This window comes from Centruroides vittatus, unplaced genomic scaffold, assembly GCF_030686945.1.
Source record: "Centruroides vittatus isolate TY-2023 unplaced genomic scaffold, ASM3068694v2 contig_878, whole genome shotgun sequence".
Lineage (NCBI taxonomy): Eukaryota > Metazoa > Arthropoda > Arachnida > Scorpiones > Buthidae > Centruroides > Centruroides vittatus.
The window spans coordinates 319890-344255 of NW_027122570.1; the positions used below are offsets into that span (position 1 = coordinate 319890).

The 24366-nt window shown below is 30.6% G+C and overlaps 2 protein-coding genes across 2 annotated transcripts in view; both read left to right on the forward strand.

The window, feature by feature from the left end:
* LOC136983196 (coiled-coil domain-containing protein 112-like) overlaps nt 1-24366 on the forward strand; it is a 372297-nt gene that overhangs the window by 80374 nt on the left and 267557 nt on the right. The gene's annotated exons all lie outside the window — the stretch shown is intronic.
* Nucleotides 13309-24366, forward strand: part of LOC136983208 (thrombospondin type-1 domain-containing protein 4-like) — a 78241-nt gene continuing 67183 nt past the window's right edge. The window contains exons 1-3 of the mRNA XM_067279895.1: nt 13309-13451; nt 23333-23408; nt 23703-23824. Of these exons, the coding sequence (XP_067135996.1) occupies nt 13435-13451; nt 23333-23408; nt 23703-23824 (215 nt within the window). The 5' untranslated portion in view covers nt 13309-13434. The remainder of the gene's footprint in view (nt 13452-23332; nt 23409-23702; nt 23825-24366) is intronic.

Consider the following 24366-nt stretch of genomic DNA (forward strand, 5'->3'; position numbering starts at 1 on the left):
TAGATAAAAGCCGAAACGACCCCAAGAAGGTATGATGGAAGAAGAATAGAAGACGTCCGTATATCACCAGTAACTGCTTTTTAAAAAATGTTTATATTTTTAATTACTTTACATTTGTGTTTTTTAAAGGAATGTTTGGCGACCAGTAGCCTCAAAGGAAAGGTCAGTCGCCAAAAATGTAATGTCCTGGACACAATAAATGGTGGTTCCTTATTTTTGGGAAGGACTTTGTCTTCAAATAATTAATATTTTATCGTTGAAAAACGTCTTAAAGGGAGAAGAAAAATAATAATTATATTTACACATGGATTCAATCTTTATAAAGATACAAAATATGACAGATAATATACGCCTACTATACATTAGTATACGCCGAGACACTTAACTGAAAGATCAAGTTCTGTACGACGAGGGGCTTAATCGTTTTTCTTTATTATGGATAAAGAAAAGGTTTATAGAAACTCCAATTTTGTTTTAATTCTTATATCTTACATATTACAGAATATAAAAATACAATAAGCAAAAATTATAAAATTGATGCACCAAACATGGTTAAAGCTTATTCTAGGGCTGTGGAGTCGTTTAAAAATCTACCAACTCCGACTCCGACTTCGCCTTACTATTCGATTCTGACTCCGACCAGGGGCGAACTTGTTACCAACATATACCCGGGAATTCTAATGTCATCACATGACTTCAGAATGAACCTTTCAATAAGTAGAGTTCTAATAAAGATAGAACGTAAAAACTTTATTCCAAAGCTAAAAGACTCCTCTAAGTAATGACGTAGTCAATATATAAATATGTATTCGAAAATATTTACTTACCCGGCTATTATATATGTTACAGTAAAAACCCGTTTTTAGTTAAAACGCGTTTTAACTAGTTGAAACTAGTTTTTACTGAATGTCAATGTTATAACTAGAATTTACTGCTAGTCAAAAATGAATTTGAGTTAAAACTAGTTTTAACTAGACAAAACGGGTTTTAACAAAATGGCTTAGTAAAAACTGTTTCGACCAAGGTCATTCAGCTAACACGTTCCTATAGTGTATGATGAATTTCGTATCTCTTTAACTCTTTTCCCCCCGACATCTTGTTTACGTTTATTTTGCGATCCCTCCTAAGGCAATATAGGTCAGTCAGGCGATATTATTTTAAAAGTTCACCAAAAATCAAATTATCATTATATCTATATGAAAAAAATCACTTACATTTATTAATATCTTTAGTTTTAAATACGATATTTTTCAATACATTTTATTAGAAAAATTTATTAAAATATACATTTTGTGAAAATTAACATTGTCTAGTTACATAGTTGTTTGCTGGCACTGAGCCAGAAAGACGTAGAATATTGTTTTGTACAATTCGATATAACACTTGTATGTATGTTTATTCGTTGTGAAATTATCGCACATTATATCAAGCATTTGTTTGAAATCAAAATTTTATACTGCTATCAACTAATATAATGAATTATTATACTTCATTCACTTCATATCGAACGAGATTATATCTGTTGTTAATAAATTTTACAAAAATCGATATTTACCAAAGTAAGGATGAATCGGTACCCTCGAAGTTTTGCTTAAAACGCCAGGGTACCGATCGATCGGTGCCTTCAGGGACAAAGGGTTAATTAATGTTAATAACACAGATGTGTGACCAATATTTTCAATAAATATCGCATTAAATAATACAAATGTTTTAATCCCAATCATCACTTTATTTATTTCCCCCAAACATATTTATGTAGCTAAAATTAGTTTTAACTAATGTTAAAAATTAAAATCAAAACATGTACAGCAGTAAATTCTAGTTTTAACTAGACAAAACGGGTTTTAACAATGACATCCAGTAAAAACTAGTTTCAACTAGTTAAAACGCGTTTTAACTAAAAACGGGTTTTTACTGTAACATATATAACAGAGGTAAAGTATAGCGATCGGTCAGAAAAATGACCCTCTCCCCAAATTTTTACATTTTTGGATCTTGAATTTATCTTGAAATGTCGAGATATGCAAAAGATTCAGGTTTTTTTTTTTTTTTTTTAAATATGTATGGATGTTAGAATGAGTGGTGTGTGGAGCACGATTTGTTTACCCTGTTTGAAGCTCAATAACTTCTGTGGTTTTTGAATTATAGTCGGATGGTTTAACTTTTTTGTTAAGTTATGGCAACGCAACGTTGCACTTAGTGATCTACCTAAGGAATGCCTTCCGGGAGATTTTTAAAGGGTAACTGGCCCCTATAGAGAGGTTTCATGTTGACATCACGAGTGACGTCATGAGCATGCGCAATTGTCCAGCGCCATCTTCGTGACTCTTTGTGACTTGTTTACGTTTTGTGTGTGTTCACGTGCGCTTTAACTGGAGTTTTTGTGTTGTTTTTTTTCGTCGCGTATATCACTATGGTGATTTGTTGTGTAATTGGGTGTGATGCTAGTTCACTCAAGAACAAAAGAACATCATTTTTTAAAATTCCCGGCATTGTTTGTCATCAAGGATCCCAAACTGAGCTTTCACGACGAAGGCAAACTGCATGGCTCTCGAGAATTAACCGGAAAAATTTCGATACGAATAAAGTGAATATCAATACAAGAGTTTGTCAGAAACATTTCATTTCAATATTTACATTAATAAACACTAAGTTATATTTTAAAACCTAAAAGAGTTTACTGATTTGCTTATATTAATTTATTTCGGTATAGTGCATTTATAAATGAATAACTAATGTAATTTCAAGCTTTAGCTAGTGCAAACTTATAAACGTTACACGTTAAAACTAAAAGCAAGTAGGCTTATTATATATGCTAATTTCAACTAGAAAATAAAGGAACAATTTGAATTAAAAAAATTGCCACAGCTGTTTTTAATTAGACTTTTTTACTTTCAGACATAAATTCTTAGTTAAGAAATACGTAAAAACACGAGTTTTACGTACAAACAAAAGAAAACATATCTTTCCAAGCAATATTATTTCGCTGTTATTCATTACTTTTACTTTTATATCAGGAGAAACCCAGCCACTTGTTAAATAGTTATGGGCCTCTAAAGATTTATAAGCTTTCATTTGTGACAGGGTGTAGAAATTTGTTGTCAAAACCAAATAGTTTATAATTCACCAAATTCTACTTTCGGCCACAACTCTTGATCTACGACTTAGTCTGATAAACTGGCTTCGTATGGATCGCCTTGACATAACGAAATTTTCTCTTCGTATAGAGCTGCATCTCGTCCTGTTAGACTGCTAGAATAGCCCGCAAGAAAAAAGTCTTTTTTAACTTAATCCATGATAATAGAACTGCAGTATTTTTGTACGTTTAAACTAAAAAAAGACGTCGAACAACAAACCACGTGCAAGCTAAGCGAGCGAAAACTACCACAAAAATGGCGAATGGGCGGAGCAAACGTGTGTTTTATCACGTGACATGCGACCTTGAAACCTCTCTATTCAGACGTTACAGAAATCCCGGAAAACTCCATGTGGTCAGCCTGTTCTGGCAAGGCTCGAACCCACGACCGAACTCCCAGTTCAGGGAATTGAACTGCTTGGCCATAGGTGGGCCGGGGATAGTTTAACACAGAAGTTATTAAGCTTTACAATTGTTGAAATAAATCTTGCCCCTCACATCCGGAGTCGGAGTCGGCGGATTTTTGACGACTTCGAATCGGACTAAAACACCAAAACTCCACGACTCCGACTCCACAACCTTGGCTTATTCATAAAAAAGCAAACACTTAAAACCTTGAAACTGGGCATTGTTTTTTTAGCTTTGTGTTATGAGAGATTTTTCGGGCAATTTTTTTTTTTCAAGAAAGTTCGGTTTCATTCACATTGAAGCTTTGTTCCGTCGGTAACCATCTTTCTCAATAGTTTCAAATAGTATCAAAGTGCTCAAATTTTTCCGCTGCTTCTACTTCCTTGCTTGCCACCTCGCCGCTGAGACTCCAATTAGGCAGTTTGAATCTCGGACGAAACTGTTGAAATTTTCCATGATTTGCCGTAAATGTTTTCGCCGATTTTTTTGTCTTCGCGCGCCTTCAAAATCTCAAATATACTGCGTACCTCGGCTTGAATTACACAGGTCTGCAGTGGAAAAACTGTTTGCTTTTGTTGTGTGTGATCCTTATACGATTTTTTATGCTGAATTCAAAAATGTTACTAGTTTTTCTCTATCACGTCAGATTTTTCTATAAAACAATTTTTATTGGATAAATAGGTGTTTTCTTCACATATTTCACGCCATATTAGTGAAATCACGGCTATGAAACGACACGTTTCATAGCCGTAATTTATTTATGTTGTTAAAAAAGCAATGGCTACCTAGAAAATAATTACAACTTGACATAAAGAATATTGTGAGGAGCAGCTTGGTAAACTCAGAGAAAGGGCTGCTTCCACCCCTACATAGTTAAGCTGGGATTAATGAAACAGTTCATAAAGGCCTAAGGATGGAGACTTTTTGTATTTATGCGAAAAGTTTCCAGCCTTGTCCGAAGCAAAACTAAAAGGTATATTTATAGGACCTGATATAAGAAAATCAATATCAGGCACAGAACTTCCTTCTGCAATGAACGGGAATGTCTGGATTGCATTTAAGGCAATAGTTTCAAAGTTTCTAGGAAACAATAAAAATTCCGACTATAAAAAATTAGTAGAGAACTTGTTAATTAAGTACCATGAACTGGGCTGCAATATGAGCCTAAAGGTACACTTGCTGAACTAGCACTTGGATTACTTTCCTGAAAATCTAGGGGCTGTAAGTGAAGAACAAGACAAAAGATTCCATCAGGACATTAGAGATAGAAAGGAGATAACAGGGACGGTGGGATGTCAGTATGATGGTGGATTACTGTTGGATGATGCATAGGGACATTCCAGATGCAGAACATAGAGATAGTCCACGAAACGCAGTTTTAGGGCAAACTGATAAGCACTAAAGCTAATTAGTGGCTTATGTTGTATTTTTGTACCCATACATGTTAATAAACTGAAATTGGTAATATTTTCCGCGTTAAAATAAATTAAAACACTATTATTCATACGTATATAGGCCTAATATGCTTTTACCTATATAAATTTTTGACAAAACTTTGTAAAGCCTTTGTATCAAAACGTCATGTGACGGAAACATTTAAGAGATCGTTTTTAGTTGTATCGATAGTTGTTAGTAAAAATCACATCTCAAAGTCCAAACAGTTTTTTATTAGTTGAAATTTGCAGACCTGTATTATTAAAAGGCTCAACGGCATTCTTATTCGTATCTGGTCTTCGAACCAGATAGCTAATAATTTCTCCATTTCATGAACGAGGCCTTTGCTGCCTATTTATAACTTTAAATCCTGTTGATGCATCTTTATCCTTCAAGTTACGTGCTATTGTTTTAAGTTTATTATTGTGTTCATAAATCGTTTATGATCTTCATTTTCATTTCAAAGTCGGGAGTCTTTCTTCGACTCTTGGCGCATCCTCCAGGCGAAATATCATATACATAATGTATATGATATTTCGGTAAACATATATAAAATGAATGAAATTGGAGAGGAGTAAGATGAAATAAAGGAGAAAGACTAAATGAAAAGTATCGAAATGTAAAAATAAACCAAAATGTGGTGAAATGAGTATAAACACGTGACGTATTTGTGATGATCTCTGCCATTATTAACTTACTGGTTATTCATCTCGATGCTCTTCAATATTAAGAATAACGGATATAATTATGTGCAGATAAAATTGCGCTAAAATAAATGAATAAATAATAAGGCAAATATTAATTTATGCTACTTTTTATTTGTTTTTTGGATTTTACTTAACATTTGAAAGATTCTTGAAACCGATCCTTATCTCAGATAACGGGAAATAATTTCCGCTTATAACATCAAGATTTCATCTCCACGATTCCACATTTTAAACATAACTTATATCAATTTCTGATCTTTAATAGATTATAAGGGTTAACGCTTACGTTTCGTATAAAAATTCAAGGAAAAAAAATCATTAACTCGATAGGGATAAATATTGCGCCCTTGTTCCATTTTCAAAACAATTGAAATTGATGTAAATGCATGGTAATAAAATGTTAAAATTCTAAAAATGTATTATTTTTTCTGCTCGTTTAACACGGTTTGAGGACATTTTGATTTTATTCTCAATAACTAACTAACTTTTAAGCCACGTTTTAGTTCCGTTACTTAATTCATATTAGTTCAAATAGAATGATTTATGTTCAAAATGTAGGTTAATAATAAAAGATTCTCCCGTTTTATTTTCAAATAAACACACATTTCGCTGCAGTCCGTGGAAGAAATTCGTTTAAAATATGTCAAGAAGTTTATAAAATATTTTGAACAACATTGATAACTTTAATGAACCTTTCTAACTTTATTACAAATGTAGTATATTAAAAATAAAAATGATTAAATGTTCTCATACGCTGAAAATTTTACATTAATCTGTTTATATGTTAAGTAAAATGAGACATAAATTTATTTAAAATATGATTAAAATTTTAATTTAAAACACTTAATTATAGGCCTAATTGAAGACCTTGGGCAACTTCTTCAAGTATCAGGGAAAATCTCCCTAAAAAATTCTGAATTTTCTGTGTATTATAGACAGATCAAGGATGATTAACGGTATCAGAGGCCAGTCTATGCGAAATTATGAGTCTGGAAATTATATCTTCCTACGTCTGCAGAAATTCAGCAATGTTCACTGGTTAACATGTTTTTGCTCCAAGGTCTTCAATTACTACAATATTTATTATATAAATGCCAATTTGATAAAGTGTTTTTGAAAATTTGCTTTAATAATTTGTCCTTATAATGAAAATAATTAATTTATATTAAGAAAAATACTTTAAAAATCTATAAAATTTAAGCACTGCATCCGTTCTGTGTTTCAAATCGTTATAAAATTCAATGAGAATTTTTTAAAAAATAGCCTGAACTAAAAGAAACAAAATATTTAAATAAAAGTTTAAAAGTGTATCAAGATTTTTATTAAATTAACGTTTTACTGAGCTGTTACTTCTTGTAATTCTTAAATAATTAATAATTTAACTTAAACTGTGTTAAATATTTTTATCTTCTCCAATTTTAGTCTTTTGCCTGTAAAAATAAAACCCGTATAAGCTAATTTGTTAACTTTAATCAATAGATTTACCATTTAATCTTTATCAGAAGTCAATTAAATGGATTCAGAGATGTGGCCGGATGTCGTTTGTTATAAAAGGAGGTAATTTCTGCAATGAAACAAACATAAACTTGAAAATAACCTAATTCAACAGCAGTTTCAGTAATTTGCGGCTCTCTGCCTTTAATTCTCTCCACTTAGGAAATGGGGTTTTTTTTATAGAAGAAGCACGGTTGCCACTAATTTAAATTGGTAAAGATATCTATCATCATAAATCTTGAAGGTCTCTTTAAGAATGCAAATCTATGTTCTTCGTGTGTAGTTATGCTAATCGTAGGCTAATTCTCAGTTGAATGAACTAAATATTCCCGTTCGAACTTCTTGCAAAAGGTGGGGAAAATTTTTGAAATTTTGCAGGGAAGTTTGTGTTTTAGGGGAGATTGATGCTATTAAATTTTGGTGGTTAACGATCGACGGAGTGCGGAGATAGAGGGGATTGTGTCATATCTCGAGTATACTTAATGACGATTTACTTGTTAGTAGTATTTACGATTTTTTTTTATAAAACTCGAATTCACGCGCGCTCGGTCAAATCGGCACCAAATTAAAAAAATTAATTAATAAAAATTTAGCGTCGAAAAACGGGTATTTTTACTTTAATCCAGTTTATTAATATGTTTGTAATCGAATTCAGTCAAAAAAGTTTTAATTTCATCATAATTTATTGATGATTTTAATTTTTTAATATTAGAAGGTAATTAGCATAAATTACAAAGTGTCGTGTTTCATCTTCGCTCCCGTTCAAGTTTATTGCTCTAGGCACGCGCCGATGTATGTTTTTAGTTCTACTGGTGATTAGGCTTTTATTTCAACCTCGTCCGTTTTGGTTACTGAAGATGGGGAGACGGGCGTCACGTGATCGCTTACCTCACATTTTACGACAGAAATTACCTTACCTTGAAAGTTTTATTTTTTTTTTCGATTTTAATTATTATTAACTATCTTTTTTTGATGGATTCTCATACTTATATGTGTTATGAAGTTGCAGATATTTTTTTTATTAAGTTTTACAAATTTATGTTTTTTTCTTCGATTTTTATATATAAAATATACGAAAATTCAAATATTTATTAAAATTTATCAGAAATGCTGAACTATAAGTACAGTGTGTTTTACAATACTATTGCGAACAGATATCGTCAATTATTTTATAAACATATTTATAATTTTAATTTTTATAAATTATTTAAATTGATGCAACGCGACGCGCTCAGAATCAATTAATTACTGTCGCGCGTTACTAAAGATGGCGATGGGACTCGATTCAATTACTTCTTCATTTCAGATGTTAATTAAAGAGTGTTATTTTAATATAATATTAAATAGTGTATGTTTATTATAATTAATAAATCTATATAGGAATAATATATATTAATTACTGACTGTATTTAAAAAATAAAAAAACGGATCAAAAATATAATAGAAAAAAAAATGTTTATACTACACGAAAATGTTTTTTACATCTATTCTATTAGATCTATAATAATCCTAACGATGGTGGACTTCACGCCGATCTCTGAATAAGCAAGAGACCAGATAATTGACATCCAGGCGTTAAGTGTCGCCTGGATGTCAATTATCTCGTCTCTTGCTTACATCTATTCTACTTTCAATACAAGAGTTATATAAATAATAATTAAGATAAACAGTATAAATTGGTAATACAAATAAAATTATATTATATATTATTTATTTATACATTTAAATATTCATTTCTATTATTCGTTTATACATTTTACATTATACAATGCTAAAACTTTATGTACATCTTGTATTGCAAAAATTATAATTAGCGTGTGCAAAAAAGTTAATTTTTTTATTTTCTAGGTTAGGCATACGGGGTTTCTTTCACTGATTTAGCAGACAGGACCTTTTGGATGCAGTATTCAACAAATGAACAACTTTTATTGATATATATATCAATAAATGTCATTCATTTGTTGGATACTTTATCCAAAAGGTCCTGTTTGCAAATCCGTGAAAGCAAGCCCTTATGCCTAACCCAGAAAATAAAAAAAATACAGAAAAATAGATAATATAAAAAATGAATACGTTCATATAGTGTTAACTTTCTAATTGTGTTCTTCCACTCAGGGAAATGTTGTGATGGTGTCATAAAACTTTAAAAAATAATTAAAAAATACCATTGTAAGAAATTAAATTATTTCCGGTCAAATTTCAGTTTATTAGAAGTAATTCACTTTAAAATAACGCGATTATAAACAAAGAAGCGCGCGCGCCACCGCTGCGGCTATTTTTAGTAACAACGACTGGCGGGAAATTTCAAAATTGAAATCCGCGATAACGCGCGCCATAGTGCCGATTCGGCACCAATAATTAATTAAAAATAACGGAACGCTTTAAGCAAAAAATGAATAGCGCATCATAAAATTGAAGAAAAATTAGACAGGTAATAATTTTTTCAGATTTTTCGGACAATTAAAATTTTTACACGAACTAATTAAAAATCGATTGGTGCGGAATCGGCACTAGGCGCGTGACGAAGGGTTAATGACGATTTACTTGTTAGTACGTATTTACGATTTTTTTTTATAAAACTCATTAAAATTAAGCCTTTTGCCATTTTATAATAATTAATTATATAAAGAGTTTTTAATAAAATATCATAACAGATAGCGCCATACGCAGTTTTAAATGTTTGCGGGAAAGGTAAGCAACTCTTTGCTGGTTTATTTAATACAGTACTGTACATGAATGTACGAAACTATGAGCATTTCTAACTGACAAGCAGCGAGCGAGTGTACCAATGATGGAGTCTGTTTCTTATGAAACTGACTATGCTATTGGTTACTTAATTAATTCCTCTTCGTCAGAAAGTGTACGCTTAACGTCAATTTGACGTCATCATGACGGTTATACAATGAACAAGTTTTAAAAAATGGCGTCAAACTGACGTAAAAGTGTAAACTTTCTGGACAAAGGAACAAGGCTTTTGTTGTTTGCTACTTAAAAGCATCCACCTTATTCTTCTATATGAATTATAATAGGAATTATTTCAAAAATATTTAGATTCTAAAATACTAATGTAACGATATCTAAAAATGTTGTAAAATATTTTTAATTATATTAATATGATAGTCTAATTTTACAGAATAATTTTGGCCCGCGTTTATGTAGAATTTCCTGACTTATTATTATACAAAGTGATTTGATTTAGCGATACGATACGTTTCGCTTTAATATTAATCTTATTTAAAATCAGTACGTAACAATAATGACGTCACAATATAATCGCTGAATAATTCTCTCACGGATCCACAGATGGCGTTGCAGTGTTAAGTTACCAGAGAAATTTGTCTTCAGTATTGAGGTTACGTTTAATTGAAGCTGTTTAAACTTTTTATATCTTCGAATTTCGACTGAAGGTTAACAAGTAGTAAAGCCAGTATCTACTCTACAATTATTTATGAACTGCGAATAATTATACTTTATGGTTAAGAGAATTTATCATCATCTGTTGTCACCTACAAATGACAGATGCTGATATATGGCAGCCAGTGCCAATGTTCGTACTTTCTTAAACAGTTGTCTCTCATTTTGACAGAATTTAAAGATAAATCTTTTTGGATTTATGATAAAATATACCGTACATCTTTTCTTCATATCTTTTTGACACAACTTTAAACAACAAGAGAGGTTATCGTTAGCGAAGCTCCACGCTTCTGTCCAGTACTCTTCAGATAGTTTCTTTTATCTCCGCTTTGATTTATCTTCCTGTACTTCGTGTATTCTTTCTCCTCGAGGAAAAAAACGTGCCTGCTTATGCCCGTCTTGAATATTTCCCTAAGATATTAATAAAATTAAATTCGGGGTGGGTGGAAGGATAAATTATCGTCTAATTTGAATTACCGGAAACTCGAGTTTCGGTTCTTAACGGTAACTTACAATTGCGAAATTTGCGGTCGAATAGATAAATGACGTAATGTTACGTCATTTGATAAATGGGGAATTTACGAGCGACCTATAAATATAGTTTTATGCCTAAATTCTGCTGACTGGCTGTTCTTTACGCATGGAAGGATTAAAGCTGGCTTCCTTTAAGTGGTGCTAAGTCTTCGCTAATCGCCGCAAGACGTGCCATATCGATTTGTTTTATTGTATTACAATCAGATATTGTACGACCCCACTCGAGTTTAATGGCCACATCCTTCCAGTTAATAAATTCTATCAATGAAGTCACACTCCATTTTTCTTCTCGAACTTTTTCTTTTGTTAAAGAAAGTTCTTTGGATTGTGATTTAAAGTGGGAATGGTGAATATTATATTTGTAGACCGCGCTTTCGTGAAGAATTTTGAGGAATTACTTAAAGAATATCGTTCTAATTATAAGTTACTTAACAAATAAAAAATAAGCAAAGTATTGCACTTTTTTTCGAATAAATTCGCTTTAATTTATAAGAAATGCCTTCAATGTGCTATATCTTTTTATGTAATTTTTGGCGAAAGTTTAGTAAATAAATTGCTTCTTAATAGCATTGTATAATCAATTTTAAACTAATATTTACTCTTTTTTTTAATAATTCGAGAGTTTCTAATCCATTTAACAAAGTTATTTATTGCTAACAAGTAACTTTCGCTATTAAAATCCCACCGATATTCGTGTTTACTTTTATTCTTAGCTGAAAATATTTTTTGGATAAGCGCTTTTATGCCATTGCTTAGCGAAATTTAAAAAAAAAAAAAATATTTCAATTATCAATTGTTTAGAAGTGTGTTTTTTCTATCGAACGATAACGCGAAAAGTGTATTATTTCATAAAAAACGAAGTAATGTTTTGACAGTGTGCACGGATAGTGCGCTACATATGCCCAATTTTACCTATATTTTCAATAGACTGTTCCGGATAAGTAGTGTCACGTGATACAGTTGCTTGCTTTCGGAGAAGGTGTCATCGACTCTGGTACTCCGGATACCGAGTTTCCAAATGGAAAGTCGTCTCATCAGTTAGTTTGACAGAATACTTTAAGCACGCGTCGAAAAAATATATATATTAATGTAGAGAAAAAGAAATAAAATTACCCTTAATTATATTAAAATCATAGAAAATTAGTTCTGTTTACGTAAGAGAATTTTTTAAACTTAGAATTTCGGAATTTAAAGGGTGTAGGGAAGAGTTAAGGACACAGAAATACCGATACTTCCATACCTAAAATTGGCCTCTTGTTTTCCAGAACGGCTGACTCCTTCCCTATTCGTCTAAGTTATATGAAGTTTATAAAAGGAGAAAGAATAACTTTAGTTTATCAGATGATAAATATTTCTTTATTTATAGCGATATTTCGAGCGACAATCGTATAATTTAATTAAAATATGGCGAAGAAATGGCGGAATAAATCGAAACCTATAATTTTTCACGAGCAATAAAATTCGAATTTTATACGAAGATAGAATAATTGTTCTCTAAATCGTTTTTTGGATACTTAATTACGAGACGATAACACACTATAATTAATTTTTCTGAGAACGTAATTATTTCTATACGAAAAAAAGATGCAGGAGGAGATTATTTTGTAAGATTTTAAAGTTTATTATTTATTGAATTTATAAAGAACTGAATACAACACTAAGTCGGTGTGAAGGAAAGAATGGAAACTAGTTTTCAAAACATTTTTTATGTGAAACATTAGTGATTTTACGCGAAACATTACGATCTTCACTTATGATTTAAAGAATTAGATGCGCCAATCAGAAAATCGGAAACAGCAAAAAGAAAAGGGGGGATGAAGTGAAAACGCTTCACTTTCTCTACAAGTTACTACAAATTCATAAGTAGCGAGACGTAAGAAAGTAATAGCATCTTAACGATTACACCTGTAGAACGTAGAACGAGGGTGGAATGAAGTTACTTTCAAATTTATCGTTGGCTTACGTTGGTATTTGGAAGGGAAGAATTTATAACGGTCTTTCCGCGAGGACCCAATTACGCGTCAAATTAAGGAAATTTCTGTTGGTTCTCCTGCGATGTTTCGCTCGCTTCGCCCATTACCAACTCGTCGTCCCAACCGTCATATCTCAGCCCCGAATGACGTTCTAACGACGCATGCTCTTTGACAAGCGGAGGGGGGGGAACTAAAAGGGGAGAGGCTAAGAGAGAACGGAACGCGGTCGACAAGTTTTCTGCTGTTTACCAAAAGAATGGAGGAAATTTAATTATTTTTCCAGTTATTTATTTACCTTTTTATATCAATATATTCACTTATTTATTTACAAGAAATGAAGACTAACTTCATGTAAGTCCATTGTTTCATTTTGGTTAAATTAGTCGATAAAGTGATTAATAAGAAGTTTGGAAAAATCTGAGTAAATACAATTTACGTTTCGCATTATTTTTTTTTTCTTTTTGGAAAAAAACAATCTAAATTTAAAAATTTGAACAGGAAAAAAGTTTTAAAGAAAAGCGCCAGAGAAGGAAATGCATTAACCTCTGGATCTACCCGCTTCATTAATTGCCAAGCCATAAGTTAGTTAATGAGCATTTAGACTGTCTGTCTGTACATTTCAGCATAAAAAATATATACATGTACTGGAATAATTTTTGTTTATCATACATATACTTTATATGCTGTCGTTTAGTATTGTTTTAAATATTTTTTTTAAAGACATTATTTGCAATAGTAAAAAAACCAAGAAACTTGTAAAAATCTTCGACTTTATTCCGTTTTTTAGTTCTCTGTTCCTATTCCATTTACGCTTGTTTGATCGCATTTCTTTAGCGATAGATAAAGTTTTAAAGGCATCGATTTTACGTCAGATAAATTTATGAGCGGCCATTTCACAATGTTTACGACTGATCAATGACACATTTACTATAACCAATATCATTAGAATGAAAACATACGCAAGTTTTTCCTTTGTTTTTTTCAATTGTAAGTGGGTCCTACTTATTGTTGCGTGTCAGAAAAGATTCCAAGAAAACGAAAAGAAGTTTTAATAATCGAATTGTTACGCAAATTAAATGAGTAGTATGGATTTTCTAAGTCCGTATGACGTGGCAATTATAGATTACGGTGCAAAATTAACGTAGTTTGCGCGGATTTTTTTTTTTTTTTTTTTTTTTTTTTGTAATATTAAATCTTTCTAATTTAAAGCGTTAGTTTATGAAAAATTTTGTACAGTTTTCTTATAATAACAATAGTTTATACGTTCCGTTCGCGAAGTATCCGATTTTGTTTTCTGAGGAAAACGTCACTTAACGCATTGGTAACGCGATAATACATATTTTATTAAGCGAATAAATATTCTCTGGCTTGATAATTAACTTTTCGAGATGCTGGGGAATTTAAGGGGTAGAGTTTAGGTTATTGTAAAGGTTTAAAACTCGTTAATTTGCCGGAAACAAAACGGGAATTGAATCTTTCCCATTCACATTTTAATACGTCACATACGACAATGGGTCATTAAGAAGTTGGTTTCTCATCCTGTTAGCTCCTCAAATCTCATCCTGCTCGTTCGGGAGAATTGATTTACGGTACACATCAGTAGCCCTATTGGTGCATCGCTATTGAAAAATGTCGACTCTAATAAGCTGCGTTTAGTAAGTTTTTATGAGACTCGTCAGACATATTTTTCGTCCAGATATAAATAGATGTCAGAGAGTTTCTATTCTTGTTTTTGGAAAAATATTGATTTCGACGGTTAAACTAACGAAAAACCTTAAATTTTCTTTACTGTCGAAGCTTATTAAAGCTTTCAATTTATTATTTTGACCATTTAAAAACGAATATCGCATTGATTAATGCGGGCATTTAACTTTTTTTTTAAGATGGGGTAAAGTTTGATAAACGCGCACTTGACTTTTTCCGAAGTTATAAATAAACATTCTGTTATTTATAGGTTTAATTGAAAATGATCGTCGATTCTGTGAAAACTAACATGACAAATAAAATGAGCTCTTGAATTGATGTTTGAGAACTTTCGGTGCTTGTTGATCTTTGAACTAACAAGCGTTTTACTGTATCAAGTTTAGCACAGTTAGTAGGTTTTACCAAAAGACTAACAGAAACTTTTCCTTTTTATATCCGATATTTATTAATGAAATTGCAAAAAAGTTTAGAAAATCCCTTTCAAACTTGGCAGTCTAACAAACAAATTAGCGCTCTAATGTATAGAATTAAAATTATATATATATATATTTATGGTTAATAAGTCATCATTTGTCACACCAAAAGATTAAGCATTTTTAATGTAAATCGCGTTATTTAACCCATTCAAACGCGTTACAATTAATTAAATATTCCGCATACAAATAACAACATCGCCCCATATAATCGTAGAAGTGAGTGAAATATAAACGATGTTATAAGCGTAAAATAATAAAAAAATTTTTCACGTATGCGTAAAATAATTGTAGTATTAAGTTAAATATAAACCAAAGGGATTTTTGTTGTCGGAGGTCACTTTCTAGTGGTAGTGCGCCGCCTACGTCGAAATATCGATAGAGGGTGGTCGAGTGGGCTCGAGCATAAACCACTGCCCACTACTTTTGCTTTTACTGGAATATTTCAAATCGTAATTTTTAAATAATACTTTGCAATATTATACACTTAAAACTAAGAAAGTAATAAAATATTTGATACGCTTTCGTTAAAAAAAATAATACATATAAAAGTAGCGGTTTCTTTTATCTTATTTAATATCTAAATTAATTAGAAAAAAAGCTTAAAATTTTGAAACTAGTGACGTCGGATATTTACTTAAACGATGGCGACATTTTTATTCCCGAATACGCTAGGGAAATTTATTAAAATAATAATATTTCTAGCGTTAGCTAAAGGTTATCTGAAGTCAGCGCGTACGAGGGAAGTTCAGAAAAACTCGAGAGACGGGTTCTCGAAAGTTTCTATTAGAATAATTGTTAGAGCGCTTACAACTTGGCTTCTCTTCTGACTAGACCAGTCGAAATCTTTACTTCAGATTAGTAATGTGATAACTCTGGTAGCATCAACTTGATTACATACACTTTATGTTTTTATTTATGTTTCGGTTTATTTGGACTGACTGAAGTTAGATTAGCAAATAAATGAGTGGTAAATGCCTGCAGTTAATGTGGATCGTTTCCACTTTTTATGTTCTTTTATTCAGCTTTAATAACAGTTATTATTTATATTATTGACGATTTTTTTACGAATCTAATAAGAAATTTTGATAGTTTTTAATTGTACGTTCGTATCGATGGCCGCAAGACACGAAAAGTTTTGCTAATTTCACTTGTCTGACGTGAAAAATCGAAATTAATTTATTATATTTGTTTCTTTATATTTTAAGACGAAACTAATGATAAATATTAAAGGTATATTTTCTCGAAATTTTTAAGTAATTATTTGGTTTCGCTTTATAAAAAAATCAAGAATCTGATTAAATGCATTCGTCGATTAATAAATAAAAGGAAATTTCGAAATTAATCTTCAAGTTAATTATACAGGGTAATTGCGCTCTCGATTTAACATAATGCTAAAAGTTTTAATTTTTTTCTCCCCCTTATTTGATTTATAATTAACAACTGTTAATGAAAGCAATTAAGATTTTTATATTTTTATCGTAAATGATGATGATGCAGGAAAGAAGAATTGGAGAGAGAGAAATTCTCTCTCTTTCATACCGATGCGATCAATCAAATTATTATATTTGCCATTCCATAAATTGAATTTCACTTCTTTTTAAATTACTTATGAAACAAAGAGGGACTTAATACATGTAGAAAGAATATAAAGTGGCCTCTACTCTTCTCTCACAGAATTTCAATATCTTTCTTTCTTTCCTTATTTTGCACCGAGTGATAATTTGCATACTGATATTTCTATATTAATTTTAAAATAATATAAAAATATAGATTAAGAGGTGACGTTTAGTTTCGAATGGTGACATCATTCTCGCTCGATATAACAGCAAAGATATATAATTTTCCTTTTTTTTTTACATCGCTTTACCACTGAATAAAACTTAAATATAAATTGTTCCTTTTTTGCTTTTGATCTCCATTTATTTAAGTGGCGGATAGAAAATAATTAATGATTGTGGAAGAGAGGGGAGAGAAAAGATTGTGGAAGAGTGGGGGAGGGAGGGAGAAGATTGTGGAAGAGAGGAGAGGGAGGGAAAAAGTCATAGATCGAAAGACATGGTTTTGATTCAGTTAAAGGGCGAGGAACGAATTTGATTATCTGGCATTATAAGGAGATGAAGTTTTTGTTCTTGTCTCTTATCTGAAGATTTATTAGTTGGAAAAAAACAGCATCGGGTCGTTATCCCGTTCAAAGGAATGCGTATTAGTTAAGAGAATACTTCAAAAGTGAAGGACGTTGATGAATTTAAACGTGAAAGCACTCTACTCGGACACTTGACTTCTATAAATACTCGGGAAGGAAGTGTTTGCAGTTATCTACACAAAAAAAAATGAAATTTCTCTAAATTGTTTTTTGGCCCTTTCAGAATCTTCCGACGGACGAGTTGTAGTTTGATATTAAACTAATCACGCTATTTAAGTGTCATAGGCTGACAACTATCGCTCGACTGCTAAATAGCAATGACTAATTTAGCAACAGATGTTTGATATAAGAAAATATTCGGTGTTTCAAATTTAATCGACGAGATAATTTAACTGAATGGCGTGGCGTTAAGTATAAAGGATGATGACATTTTAATAATTATCTTTTCTTGCTAATAAATTTAATTACGTAATAAGCTTTCAGATGTAGACAGATTTCGTACAAATCTGAAACTGTAAAAAGTTTACTGTAAGTTAAGCAGCTGCTACAAGTCGCTCGATCGTTCGATTAATCAATATTCAAAAATTCTCATTAAATAATTCATATTCGGTGTTGCATTAAATGAAAAATGCGTGTTAAAATGCAATGAAATTTCAAAATTTAATTCTTAAGTTAATAATGAATTTGAGATATTTGAATTTCATTTTTTAAAATTGATTTTTCAGTGAAGGCAGCGCCGGATTTGCAAATAAGCTGCAACTGAGGGTTTCACGTTATGAGTCTATAGCTTAGGCCCTCGCATTTTTACGTGTATCATTATTTGGTAGAGGGGAAGCGTCTTTTATGTATTATAGTTTAGGACTCAAGTCTAAGTCCAGTCGCTCACCGGTGGCAAAGTGGATAAAAACCACTGAACACGGGTCGTGGGTTCGTGCCTCTACAACGGGCTGGCCACGTGGAGTTTTCCGGGTTTTCTTCGTTTGCAACACCCAAATAAATACTAGTTTCCCATAGAAAGTCCTCTCGGAGGCATCCCCCTCGGCAGATCGTCGAGATGTCGCGATGCCGTTAACAACTAAGTCCAGTCCTGAGTGAAGGAGCAAGAAGGCCTTGGCATCCTGCGAAAGTTAACCATAAGACCCAACTAAGTTTATATTTTCGTTAAGTTTATATATATGTGAACCACGCGTATATATTTATTTTGCCAAATCAAGGAGGCCCTCCATAACCGGGCCTCAGGGCACCTCAATGTCTGCACCAAGCTAGATTTATCACATACTTTGAAAGGATTTATTAATTTTGTTCGAAAGAAATAACCAGAGAAAGACATCAAATTGTGTTTGCAGATTATAAATCATTTTGATTAACACCTTATTAACATAAATGTTGGATAACAATCAAGATTTATGAACAGATTTAATTTTGTTGTTTTGTAACTTACAAGATTAATGAAATTCCAGAAGTTCAGAAGTATAAATATTAGTTTACCATTCGCTTAATTACTAAGATTTTTAGCTAAACGAATTATAAAGATATATTATTACATCATATTTTATCTTTGAAAATGTTCGTGTCGAGATAACGGTCTGCTACATTGAATATATTGTATACTCGGATTGGTTTTATACACGTTGAATATTTACTTATAGAGGAAACGAACGAATTAATTTTATTTTATTATAGTAATATATTGTACTGTACATGGGTACACAAACATTATTTATAATGTGTATAAAAGTTTATTTATTGTCTAATAAAAGAAATTTAATATAATCAATAACGGTACGAAGTTTAAAATTCTGAGAAATGACTCCAGACTGTTATAAAAACCATTAAATTTTAAATTATTTGTATCTTTTCCACACAAATCTATGGTCGATTAATGTTTTAAAGTAAATTTTAATTTCCCCCCCCCCCTCTTTTCGCCTAATCTAGTGGGATATAGGGGAGAAACTGTTAACGGTTTGGCAACACTGATTTCATGTACCTCGTGTCCAAGAACTATAAGAGATTGCGCGCTGCCAGGCGTGTAAATAGTGTTGCCAGATTTTAAAAGCCTTTCAGAAAGAATATTGACTTTATTTATGTAGCTTTTCTCGCTCGAGCGAGACTGTTAGATTTGATTTTAAGTATCAAAACAACATGTAAAGGAATAGAATAAAATGTAATTCAATATTTTCATTATTAAATCGTCATACCAAAAATTTGTTTTATTTGTTACTAATATTAAAAAAAACTATAAACAAACATTAATATATATATATATATATATATAAACAAACTTTCATGCAATTTTATTTATCAATTTTGTTAGAAATTGAATTCAGTTTGTTGTAAATACAAAAAATATTCGAAATTTTATCGGCGTTTAAGTAAAAGCAATCAAAAAATAGAAGAAAAAAATTGCGGAATAGTTTAAACAAGTTTATTTCACAAGATTAAAAACAGGAAAATTAATTTGAATACATTTTTCTTAATTAAAAAAACGTTAACATCCATTAGTCTTAGCATGATTAATATATATATATATATTTAATTTTAATTAAGAAATAAAGTATTATTCCAATTCAGATTTTAAAACCGCTTCTTAATTATTTCCAAATATTTTTCTTAATTATTTATTTAGTAAAAATTGAAATAATCTCGAGTTTAATATATTTACGAGAGAGATTTTGAATGAAATTCAAATTAATTTTGTTGGTTTTATATCTCATCTCGTTTGCTATAGAGCTTATATTTCAACGCATTAAGTAACAATAATAAAAATGTTTTTTTTATTAATAAAATATTAAAAGAACCGAAGATAAATTGGTGTAATTATTATCGGAAGACTTCTTTTATTTATTTTCTCTAGAAGTAGTTTATTTTTTTTCTTACGAATTTTGCAAAATTATCACGCTACTTCTATTAGATCGTACGTCAGATGCACGATAGAAAAATCAAGATCCGCTTCGTTTAACATGACAAAGAAAGTTTAAAATATTTATAAATTCGAAATTTGATCAAGATTGCATGTACAGCTTCAATAAGTATAACATCAATAACTTGTGTTTTCGACTTATTTAAACGTGACACGAATATTTTCTAGAACGTCGAGCATCCTGGAAAATATTCCATTCATGTTTTTGTCACAACTTCTTTAATAAATAATATTTAGGGAAGATGGAAATCGAACTTTTTTCTAATCGTGATTTGAATTATTGAATCAGAAACTCTGACTTATTTGCATAAAGTTTCTCACCGGGCAAACAATGTAACAATTTTCGACTTCGCAACTGTAAAAAACAAATTTAAGAAAATAAATATTGATTTTAGAATGTTCTTTTAATACATGTAAATCCTTTAAAGTAAATTTTCTTAAAGTATTAAATTTTTGATATATTCCTTTTAATTTTCTATAAAAATCTATTACACCACTTCACAACTTTCGAAGAATAAATTTGTTAAAATTGAGTGAAAAACATTGGAAAACTTGTTTTAATTTTCATCCTTTTGCTCCGATTATCAATAAAATTGACGTTTTCTTTATTAAAATAAGGTTTTAATAGTTCAGAGAGTAAACATGTTTAACGACAGAAGTGTTCTAATTAATGTCCTTTATTAACAGCGCGAATATTAAATGGCTGCTTATATAAGGGACCGTTCATTAATTACGTGTACAATTTTTGAGCTACATTCGATCCCCTCCCCCTGTTATGTACAGTACAACGATGTTCTTTTGGTAAACTTCCTTCCCTTTACAATAGTTCACAGACCCCTAATATTAAAGAAATGACTTTAAAAAGTTGTGCAAATATTATCTGATCCACGAGGCCAGTAAGTAGGCTTATAAGAACAAATTCGTATGCCATTAAAAAAGTCTACATATATAATGTTTGACTCTCCTTACCATCGTGTACAATGTACTTTTCTCTATCCCACTTCGCCCTTAAACTATAAGGTAATTAATGGATAGCCCCCTAATAATAATGCTTTTAAAAATGATTCATTAAAGATTAATTAAACTTAAATTGAATTAAATTTAAAGATGATTTTGAAATTTATTCTCAATCGAAATAATGACAAGAAGCGAAATTGCATCATCATAATATAGATGTTTAAAGTCACAGGAAAGTCATAGAAACATCAATCAACGTAACTTGTTTAGATATGATTCTGATTGAATTTCTGACATTTAGATGAGAGTTTCCTTAAACTTTGTCACGACTTCTATCTTGACATATCTAAAGGAAAACTTTGTAGTAAATGTAAGAGATGTGTCTCATATATAAAACGACTGTTAGTGACATTCATTAAGATATATGTTGCTATCATTTTTCATCCGACTTTCAGACTTTGTTCTATCTAAAATAGAAGGAAAAAAAATATGTTTTAAGTATTTCTATCGATTGTTTTATTAATGGATTTTTAAGAATTTTATCGATATTCATTGCTGAAATAATTAAATTACGTAACGGATCTTGAGACTATATTAAGATTACGTGGGCGATTGTTGGAGGATGCTTCACTGGATAAAATATGACGTTTCTAATATTTAAAATAGAAGAAAAACATATATTTTATATAACGTAATTACTTAAATATCAATATTTGAGGTTTTAGTGAATAAAATTACACTTCACAAAAATCAACATTTAACCGCTGAAGGCATGTCAATGGTTAAATATTGATTTTATGCAGCTTAACTTTATTATTTAACGAAACGGTTTATAAGAAACTGTCGCTTATATCGAACTTGCGTTTAATAATTCATTAATTCAAATTAATTTGTAGAATTATTTATAAGAAGAGATCGGTCATCTTTTGTCTTTTTAAAGACTTTTGTGTCGAATAGATATGAAAATGAAGGCATTAATGCAGTATTAAATATTGAACTAAAATTATTCGTTTTGGAGAAATTGTCGAATAAATTAATTAATTTATAAAATTTAACTACTTTAATTTCGTATTTCGTAACAACCAGGCAATTCTTCATTAAATAATTTTAATAATTCACAGAATTTTCTGTTAAATTACGATTAAATTCGGGGCGAGAACACTTTAAAAAAATGTTAAGTAATAAATTTATTTATCAACCATTATACTTAGCAGAACATTTTCCCGATAATAAAACACATCCGAGGCTATTTAATATATTCAAAAATATTAATAACTTGAAAAAGCAGGCGGTGGGTGGATCGTATTTCAGATGTCAAGGTTCAAGGGTTATCAAATAGTTTGAGTAAAGAAACACCCGTCAACCTCCGATAAGCTTACCTGTCACACGGATGCCTTTTTTATTGCTATATTTATAGCTTCAATGTCCGGAACTACAACTGTAAAAATTATCGAGAAAAATTTCCTCGTTTTAATTCGCCATTACCAGTTGTCCCATTGTTACACGACTTACTCGTTGTGTCGCGTAGGAACTTCTACATTAAATTGAATAAAGTATACGTAAATGGTCGCGCAGTTTTTATTTTCTAATTTACTACTTGAATACACGAAATTAATGAGTAACGAGCAATTGTTTATTGACATCGTCACAATGTCTTGCTGCAATTTGTAATCATATTTTTAATTTATTTAATTTAAAATATATGCTCTCCACCTCAAATTAGTAGGGTCTTTCCCCTGTAATCATACTTTTCCTGCTAGCAATAGAGTCGTGCCAGTCATCTGTCTAACACCTTTCAGAGGAAAATTTTTGAATCGAAATAAGTGGCTTTCGGTTTGTATCGGATGTTTACATACAGTTAATCAGGACCTCCTGCCCATAAGATTTCCATATCTCGTCTCGATTTTCATCTATCTGACTTAATTCTCGAGATTAAGGAAAGACATACAGACGGGACGAACGACATTGGGAATTTGTTTACAATTTTTTAAATTGCAGTTCAATAATTTATTAATTTTACTTTTATTATTAGATTACTCGCCGTGAGTCTAAACTTGATGAAAATTCCGGAATTCATATTTGCTCAAATGCAGAGGAAACCGAAAGAGGTAAATTCTTATTTTCTGACGGTTCAAAATGCGATTAATTTAACATAAATCGATGTAAATTTTAAAAGAAAATTTCCGTTGCCTGTTGACAATTTTTTATCATTATTCCTTAACTTTAAGGAATTTAACTTTTAAATGCACAAATATTTTAAGATTATTATTATTATTTTTTTATCTCCATCATAAATTACATCGTCGAAATAATGCGAAATTTTATTTGCATATAATTATAATTACAAAACAAATAATCTAGATCGATCGTTATTATTATATTAAATAATTTAATGGTTTCAGAACACTTATTTTGGAGAAAAATTGGAGTATGGAAGTTGGAGTAGTTGGAGCAATTGGTCTCCTTGTAGCAGAACGTGTGGAAGAGGAATTTCCAGCCAAATTCGTAACTGTTTAAGCGAAAAGTAAGATTATAAAACTTTTTAATTGAGTTTAATAATTATGTAGTGCATATTTTCATGAGTTTTAAACATATTTATATAAGTTATTAAGTATCGCAATGTTTTTTTTTCTTATATCTTTCTGAAGGAATATCAATTTTAAGCATTTTTCTTTATAAATCTCACTGCAGTTCGAAATTTTATTTTAATAAAAATGAAATTTTCTATATAGTTATTACATGGACTTAGCTCAACCATAAAAATTGTATTTACGCAATGCTCGTTGCAAAAATAGCGTATGGTATTTCTTTCGTATGTCATGCTGCAATAATATTACATTAATTTAAAAAATTTTAAAAGAAAAACACATTAAAGATAGAAAAATTCAGTCTTTATTTAATAAAATAATAATATAATTAAATATAATATGTTTATTGTTATATTGGGGATACAATTATTACTCGTATATTTAATACGATAATCCAATTAATGTAACTCACAGAAAACACTTTAAAATATACAGTATTATAAAAATGATTGATTATTTTTACCTTGTTATTTCGAGG